The sequence below is a fragment of the Sinocyclocheilus grahami genome, unplaced genomic scaffold (genome assembly GCF_001515645.1).
Source record: "Sinocyclocheilus grahami isolate Dianchi unplaced genomic scaffold, SAMN03320097.WGS_v1.1 scaffold1399.1, whole genome shotgun sequence".
Taxonomy (NCBI): Eukaryota; Metazoa; Chordata; class Actinopteri; order Cypriniformes; family Cyprinidae; genus Sinocyclocheilus; species Sinocyclocheilus grahami.
Genome location: NW_015506578.1, coordinates 46,455 through 55,597, shown reverse-complemented (window position 1 = coordinate 55,597; position 9,143 = coordinate 46,455). Strand labels below are relative to the sequence as shown.

Below are 9,143 nucleotides of genomic sequence, written 5' to 3'. Positions count from 1 at the left end.
GAGGCCGGGCTAGAGTGAGCTGAGGCGGCGGGGTCGAAAACGGCGTGCCCGGTGGATCTGCCGAGTCAGCGGCAAACACATGTGACAACCCCGGGCTGGACTCCGCTTCGTCCACGGTGAAAGTCGATGTATTCCCTCAGCGACCAGCACAGATCAGCTCTAGGCATGATGAAGCGGATATCGTCCTCTTTTGGAAGACCAAACAAAGTAGTTTCGCTTTCGCAACGAAACACAGCGTCTTCACGACATGGCTGCAGCGTCAACAATACTACAGTGAGAATAAAAGTTACGCCTTCTTTCTTTGCATGAACATTTGGACGTAATGCAAATCTTCCCACATAGTGAGGTAGATATGTGGGGGAGTGTTAGAACGAGCCATTTTAGGTAGGTGTGGCTGACTCTGAACTTTTATAAAGAATATCTCTTTGGATTTGAGACCTTAGTCTTTGCAACTTTACAGATCTTCTTTATGCACCAAGAGCTTGTAACACTTCAAACAGAAAGAAAAAATTGAAATCGCATCATATGACCCCTTTAACAGTTTTTCCATTGTTTTAGTTTTAGTATAACATTATAATACCATTAATATTTTTACTCTTTTTATAATTGAAAGAAGAAACCAACCCGATGTATATTTGACATTTGAGGCTTAATACTATAGAAAAGCACTAAAGGTTTTTCAGGTTGTTTATTTTCATATAAAAATACTACATGCAGTTGCATCAAACAATGGTATAAACATCATTCAATGTAAATTGTGATAATTGTAATTAATAATCGCAATTACAATTTCAAGGGAATAATTGACAATTATGATTTTTTGTCATAATCGTACAGCCCTAGATTAAACAGTAGATACACTTCATCTCATATGCAATTAAAACACAGGATGTCGCATTAAGAACTTATTGATCAAGAGTGGCAAATAGTCGATATATTGCTTGTACCCATTTGACGCATCCCAGCAGAGACAGCAAGAGAAAGTTCGGTTCTTGGCTTCAGATTTATCTCCATCACATTCACAATCTTTCATCACTTGTCCACCATCCTCATCCTTGAGTGCGTGTTCAGTCTGTCGCAAAATTGATGCCTCCTTCGTGAGCTTTCAGCCTCGCTCATCTATTTCCTAATAGTCACTTGTGGTTATTGATTGATGTCACGTCCTTAAATCCCTCAGAGCACAAAATGCATTACCGTTCGGTATTGTACCGTTTGTCGCAGTGTGTCGTTTGTGTGATTTGTGTAATTTGAAAATGTATTTTCCACCCTGCTATAAGTACCGTCAAAGTTTGATAAGAAATCTTATTTTTCCTGCAGATGTCTTCCTAACTACTGCGAGCATGATGGAGAATGTTCTCAGTCCTGGAACGCGTTCTTCTGTGACTGTTCGGGAACAGGATACACGGGAGCCACCTGTCATAACTGTGAGTCGACAGCAATGATTACAAAAACAAAAACATTAAATTATTATTTTTTTTTTTTACAAAAACAAGTAGCTACAAACTCTTTCAGGTTTTTGCATTGATGAAGAATAGGTTTAAACTTACTTTTTAAACCTTTTTACTTTTTAAGTTAATACTCGTTAAAAATGCAAAGCAACCAAACGCATTCTCTACAATGCCAAATAAACAGTTTTCCTTCTTTGCTGATGCTCAACATGAGCTGACTTGAGGTTTTTGTTGCCGTTTTCTGGTCAGCCATCTTTGAACCCTCCTGTGAGGCCCACCGGCTCACAGGAAGTGCCTCAGGCTTTTTCTCAATCGATCCTGATGGAAGCGGACCGCTCAAATCCACCGTCGTCTACTGCAACATAACCGGTGAGATCTCTGTGGGATAAAAAAACATGAGTGTTAATATGAATACTGCAAGTGTAGGATAAAAACAGGGATGCATACATACTGTACATGCAGTTTTTTCAAGTTGTATGTGTTAAGAAAACATTCATCCTTCAGTGAATGCGATTTCCTGTTCACAGATAAGTTCGAGCTTGCCACTTTAATTTTAAGACTGTTTATAGTATTTTCTAGTACTTTTGGTTTGTTTGAATCTCATTGAATATTACAATAAGGTTCAATTCGCCGATGTTAGGTAAAGGGATAGTTCACCCAAAAGTAAAAACTGTCATGTCGTTCCAAACCTGAATGAATTTCAGTCTTCTGCTGAGCAGAAAAGAAAACATGAAGAACCAAACAGTTGACGGTAGCCATTGACTTCCATAGTATTTTTTTTCTGGAGTGTCTATTTACACTAAGTGAAAATAGCCTGCATTGTTGGCAGAGGTTATTTACACTAACTCTGTCCACCAGCGTTTGGTTGGGCTTGACAGTATTATAAAAAACATTATCAAGCAACACCTTCAGTTGTATAGATGGTAAAACGCACAGCGCAGTCTTTTTGACGCAATCGACTCGAGTTCGAATCCACCTTTTACCAAACTCTTCTCCCTTTTCACGTCTCATATCACATTGGAAAGGCATTTATTTTCAATAAAAAGGAAGGATATCCTTAAGGATATATTCCTATCCTATAAAGGAAGGAATAATCAAAAAGTTGAAAATAAAGAATCGGGTAAGGTTAGCGGTAGATGTATGGAGGGCTTTATTGTCCCAATAAAGCAGCATCCATTTAATCATTTTAATAAAAATGATAATCTACACTCAATATGTTATTATTGCATACTGTTTTATAATATACTACAAAACTTGGGTGTAGATATTTGCCACTATTTGCGATAAGTATTATAATACGACTATTTTTACAATATTGTAAATAATTGTAAATAAAAGCTCTATTTGCACTTAGTGCAAATAGCATCTATTGCTAAGGAAATATGCTATTTAAGGTCATTGCACACGGAGTCAGAAATTTCCGTCCACAATTTTCGCATGTTGAAAAATAAATACGACCTCACGTTGTGCCAATCACATTTACACACTGCCTCCGAAACTTTAGTCCGTCATAAAAAATTTGGGATCAGGTTCGATTTTCTGCATTTTTGCATTTAGATAGGAAAGGCTGACGAATACGAAAAAAAAAGAAAAAAACCGCATACAAAAATTTCGGACTCAGTGTGCAAGGACCTTTACACTTAATGCAAATAGCCACTGCCTCAAGGGTGATTTGACTTTCAGCCTTCTCGTCCTGGTCGAAAAGCTTCCTTAAAAGTGCTTGTCGGAAGTATTTTGTCAGATTATTAACTTTTTTCAGGGTTTTTTAAATATACAGAGCTGTCGGGTTGTGAAGGCAGTTTTCGGCCAGGGGAAATCTGTTTGAATCCACACCGATGCAAAGTCATTAATCAGAGCTTGAACTTGTCCAATCGCTGATGAATGTTGCGCTGTCTGCCAGGGCTGTCTGGGTCCCAGGGTGCAGAGCGACGGGTCTGTCCGGGGGAAAACCGCGGTCGTGCCCGTTTTGCTGGACCGTTATACACGCTGCTGTATTCTGTGAAATATTACTCATCTCCTGCAGAATTGTGATAAAGCGTCGCTCTCTTACACACACATCCGCTGGCTCGGGATCTACTAGAATAAAGTGCCATTGACTTCGGCCAACCTCAATTAGAAATGCCGCATGAAATGTAAATTACTGTGCGCTTGGCATATGCAGACTTAAGTGCCTGCTGGCTGAGAAAACACGACCCCCCCGCTGAGGTGTTTGCCGGATAAATGAAAGCTGACGTCAAAGGTGTAGCGAAGATTGGCCTTAAGTCTGGGTTGGAGGAGACTTGCTGCGCGTCTTTATTTTTAAAGCTAATTGAAGTCGCACTCTTTTCTCATTAAGGTTTGTGTACGTTATTATCTGGATTACAGCTCGCTTTTGTGATTGAATGAACTGAGGAGGTATGCAGTAGAAGTACTATGAATTCAGTTTAGTGTGAGATTGGCTTTGATAGTACAGAAAAAATGGGCAATGTGTTGCTTACTACATGCTGTGCGGTGTATACTACAGTGTGCTGACTGCAAAAATAACATTTTCAGTTAGTGTTGAAATACATATGGATTATTTCAGATTTTTGAACAGGATTTTTCGTATTTTCCAGATGATAGGGTTTGGACCGTAGTGAATCACAACAGCACAGAGATGGTGAGGGTTCAAGGGTCGTCGCTTCAGAAGCCCCATGTGATGAAGTTCAACTACAGCACGTCTCTGGAACAGCTGCGGACGCTTGTGGGCAGGTCTGAACAGTGCCAGCAGGAAGTTGTTTATCTCTGCAGGAAGTCCCGCCTCTTCAACACATGGGGTGGGTATTGAACAACTTCAGCACTGTTGGTTTTTGCTTTATATAATATTATATATTAACATATAAATAATATATTCATCTACATTTATTAATTATGTAAATTTTGATGTGGTTGTTTTATATATGTATACAGGGCCTAAAATGAACACTCGCCAAGCGCCAAATGCGAGTAAAAATCAGCACTGGCGAGTATATGTAACAGTGTCAGTCGCCAGTTGGCGGGTAAAATTTTTACGAAATATAACAAATGCAATGTAGCGAGAACAACAGCCAGTTTTTAAAGAGATTCGCTGTTTCTGACATAGGCAAATAAAATAATATTTTCCGAAGACCAGATCATCGTGATTAGCTGTTCTGTCATAAGCGACAAGAGCGAATCAAATAATAGGATCCAAACGGACTGATAAGGTCAGAGCAGTGTGATGGCCAGCTTGCCCCAAACACAGTCCTAATAACTTTTACCTGAGAAGATTTTGCTGCTTCAATTTCGGAAGATTAGCTTTTCCCTTCTTTATTCTTCATAACCCGAGAATCTGGCGACACATACCTGGGGTTACGCCGCAGAAACGGTGTAGAGAAGTAGGCTACGTTCGGCTGTACACATACGCTGAGCCACTTCAGACAGCGCACCTGCTTACGTCACCCTGCTCGTGACGTCTCGCTGCTCCATTGGACGGATTTGACACGTGCTTCAGAACGCGGTCACGCAAGGGCGTTCCCAAAGCGACTCGACGCAGCTCGAGTTCCTGAAGGGGAACACACAATTATGTAAAAATATGCAGTTTTGGCGAGTTACCTCGAAAACGTAGTCTCAAATGAGTTATAAAGTCTTAAATGACCGTAAAGAGTTTAGAGAAAATAGGAAATGTGTCAGATCCGCGTCATCAGGTTTTAAAGAGACAGCGCTGCTTTTAAAGTAAAACCTGCTAAAGTCTGTGCTTGATGTAAATGTAAACAAAAGAAAAAGAGAAATCACTCGACTGCTCTAGTTGCTGATTAACTTTTGTAGCTTGAATAAAGATTAATCTGTATAGTTTATGCATATACAATTGATAGTTTATCTGAAAATTGTTTTAAAATCACTTAATATTTCAGAGCCTATTAAATGTTAAAAATAATGGCTTTCAATTATACTGTAATGTTGAATGGCTATAATTAATAGGTAAAACTGAGGGAAAATGCGTTTAATAGAGACACCAGTAGCAGTATTGGTATCAGTTCTTCATTAATAATAGGCTACTTGGCAAAAAGATGCCATTAAAAAACATATTTAAAATATACTATCTTTATGATGTTTCTACATTAACTCTTTCCCCGCCAGCATTTTTGAAAAAAGTTGCCAGCCACCGCCAGCTATTTTCATGATTTCCAGTATATTTTGCTGTATGAATATTTGAATATGCAATACACCAAAATAAAGATCAGAGCCTCTACTTTTAAACAAAAAACTCAGTTTTATTCTAGCTTAAAGCATTATTTTTTTATCAACACTTGAATATAGGTAGGTTTAATAAAAAATGCATTATTTTGAGCAAAAAGGTGAGAAAATCAAATTTTTATCAAAAACTACATCTGAATAATATTCAGTATGATTCTCAAAGCATAAATCCAGTAAATCGCTTCCATCAATACCGCCAAAGCTTGCACAGACCTATACCACTGCCTGGATCAACATTTTACTCCGTAACATTATGCAGTTTTCATTTATATGCTGCCTTTGCTGATGATCGCATTATTTTTCATATGCATCTGTTTACATAAGAGATTGCTCGTTTCTCCGTCCCGTTCACGTGTGTTTTTGTTCGGGAAGTTTTGTACTCGTTCAGAAGATGTGTAATAGCGCCTTCAAGTGTATAACAGTGAAAACACGAAAAGCCGTAAAAACTCGTCTTTGGCGGGGAAGCGTTTTCTTCTAAAAGACGAAATAACTCGTCAATGGCGGGGAAAGAGTTAATTTAGAGGTTCAGTGTGAAATTATGACAATATAAAAATGTGATTAATCATGATTAACTACAGAAAAATGTGTTATTAATTTTTTTTAATCGATTGAAAGACGTCACTAATGTTAACCTTTTATAGATTTTAGATTTCAATTTAATTTCAAATTTTATAGGTCCCCCCAGAAAGAGATCGGGACGGCCCCCACCCCCTTGGCCCCCTTCAAATTTTCAGTTCGATAATCTGGCCCTCAAATGAAGCTAATTTAAAAAGCCCTGCTCTAATCTTTTAACGTGGGTGCAGGAAAAAAATGCACCACATACTCACAGCAAACTGAGTATCTGTGAAACAGGCATAACACGATGGCCTGCTCCGTTTGCCGAAAACATGGACAAGAATCTCAACGTTTTTTAGGGACAAAAAAAAGATAAATCAATAAATCTGTTTGTTGTTTTTTTTCTTCTTCTTGTAAGTAAAGTAAAGGACAAATTAAAAACATTGTAAATATGTTTAGTCATTGTAGGAGTTTCAAAAGAGTTTCATGGCCATTGGCAGGTTTGTCAAAAAATTTGTTTTAGGCCCTGTATGTATATATCAGGGGTGGCGAACTCCAGTCCTGGAGAGCCGCAGCCCTGCAGAGTTCAGCTCCAACCCTAATTAAAACTCACCTGCCTGTAGCTTCCTAGTAACCCTTCAGACCTTGATTAGCTTGTTCAGGTGTGTTTGATTAGGGTTGAAGCAAAACTCTGCAGGGCTGCGGCTCTCCAGGACTGACGTTCGCCACCCCTGGTATATATAATTGTCATTTACATTTTAATTAATGTATCAGATGATTTTATCCAAAGCACCTTTCATATCCACTATTTATTATTATTATTATTGAGGGTTTGCTCTCTCCATTTAAGTCGGTATAAAAAGTTCCACAATACTTTATTATTTTACACTATTATGTAAAATACAGTGTTATTTTATTTATTTTTATTAAAAATGTCTGTTTATATTATTAATATTATGTTTATATTATTAAAATAATTTGTTATGTGCTTTTGTCTTTCTATTACTATTTAGATTTAATTTATTTTTAGTTCAATTTTAGTTTTCAAGTATTTTCTTTTTCAGTTAGTCATTTTAGTGACTCTGCTTACTTCTTGTTTTATTTTTTTACTATTTAGGTTGCATTTATTTTTATTTCAGTTTTTATTTCCAGTTAAATTTAGTTTTTCTATTCAGTTAATAATGTTTGTGCTTCAACTTATATTAATGTTAGTTACCAAAGCAACACTTCTACTTTCAATTTAAAGTTTTTAATCCAATATTTATATATTATTTTATTTCAGCTTTATTCCAGTTAAAACCCTGATAATATATAGCTGATCGTTGCTTAATGTCATAATGTTTAATGACTTATTAATGCAACGGTGAAAGTTATAGTGTTACTTGATAATTGCTGATACTTCGTTCCTATTAAACTCAGTCACTGATCATTGTTCACTATCCGAACAGTTCCTCTGCGTATGTTCCAAGTCCTTCTTCTTGATTAAAACGTTTCAGCTCATTGGATAATTTACCTAAAGTGGAATTTGTTCAGATCTATAATCTGACTTGACCCCAATCTAATTACAATATTAATTGATGGGAAATGGCGTCATTTATAAACTAGCCAGTCCTTGAAATTGTTCATCAGTTTGTGTCGGGCACAGAGATATTTGCATAATGAGATCTGAAGTTGGGTACCGTTTCTCGTGCTCTGGTGGCTGTAGAGCAAAGGAACAACGATTGGCCTGATTTTTCCTGGGGGGATATTGAGTAGAAAGGCTAAACGTGCTGAATAATGGTGGCTGGATCTTGTGGGAATATCTCCATTGACTGGACTCTTTTCAGCTCTGTTAACGTCAGAGGATCAGAGGAATCCAATGACAGTGACAAAAACCTCCAGCTCTTATGTGCAGTTGTAAACTGTATTTTTGAGATTATCATTATTGGCATTTTTAAAAATTAGAAAACTATTATTATTGGCATTTGGAAAATCACTGTATATCCCTTTTTAAAAAAAATAAAAATAAAAAGTTATATTATTTTTACAATTGCTATAATAATGTAAAAATAAATTAATTTTAATTGAAAATAAGATATTACAAATAAATATATTATAAATTATATTAAGGTTAATTAAAGCTATTTTAATTAAGGTTATTTATTAAATTGAATATTTTATAGGATACAATATCATTAAAATATAAACATTATGTTGTCACGGACACGGTGTGTGGAGGCAGGCAGGATGACAAGGATATTTAATGTAGTGACAACAAGGCAGAGACAGACACACACTCGGGGTAACATTCACAATAACAACAAACTAGAACACAAGAGACAGGAACAGATATAGGGCAGTTAACGAGGGACCGACAGGTGAGCACAATGAGGTGATTAACTAATAATTAGACGGGCTAAACCAACACAAGGGGAATAAACCACAACAAACAGTCCACAGGGGTGTTACATTACTCCCTCCCCTCCCGGAAGGTGCGTCCTCGCACCGTAGAAACAGAGGGAGGGGCGGAGGGGGACTAGGAGGAGGGCAAAGCAGAGGATGCGAGATGGTGACAGGGGTAGGCAAAGGGCTGGCAGGCAGACCAGACAGGTGGAGGTTCCGGCGGAGGACGGACTTCCAGGAGGAGGACGGCTAACAGAGTCCAGGGAGGGGAAGATGGAGGCAGGAGCCAGGGAGACGACAGGAGGGAACCAGAGCAGGAGGAGCCAGGTGGGACCCTGGCCACAGCTATAATAGCGGCCCACGGTGGAGCTGATGGAGGAGGAATGTCCACCGACTCCAGGGGGCCGACCAACGGCGGCGGAGCAGGTGGAGGAGGAGCCCGAGGCGGAGAGCCAACGAGCCAGGGGGATGCCGAGGATCCGGGGGGCCAGGGTGGAGCCGAGGGCTCTGGCGACCAAGGCGGAG

At 38.5% G+C, this 9,143-nt stretch overlaps 1 protein-coding gene across 1 annotated transcript in view; it reads left to right on the top strand.

Annotated features, from left to right (window-relative positions):
• Window positions 1-9,143, top strand: part of LOC107569969 (contactin-associated protein-like 5) — an 81,854-nt gene that overhangs the window by 59,201 nt on the left and 13,510 nt on the right. The window contains exons 11-13 of the mRNA XM_016256145.1: window positions 1,318-1,424; window positions 1,698-1,817; window positions 4,043-4,243. Of these exons, the coding sequence (XP_016111631.1) occupies window positions 1,318-1,424; window positions 1,698-1,817; window positions 4,043-4,243 (428 nt within the window). The remainder of the gene's footprint in view (window positions 1-1,317; window positions 1,425-1,697; window positions 1,818-4,042; window positions 4,244-9,143) is intronic.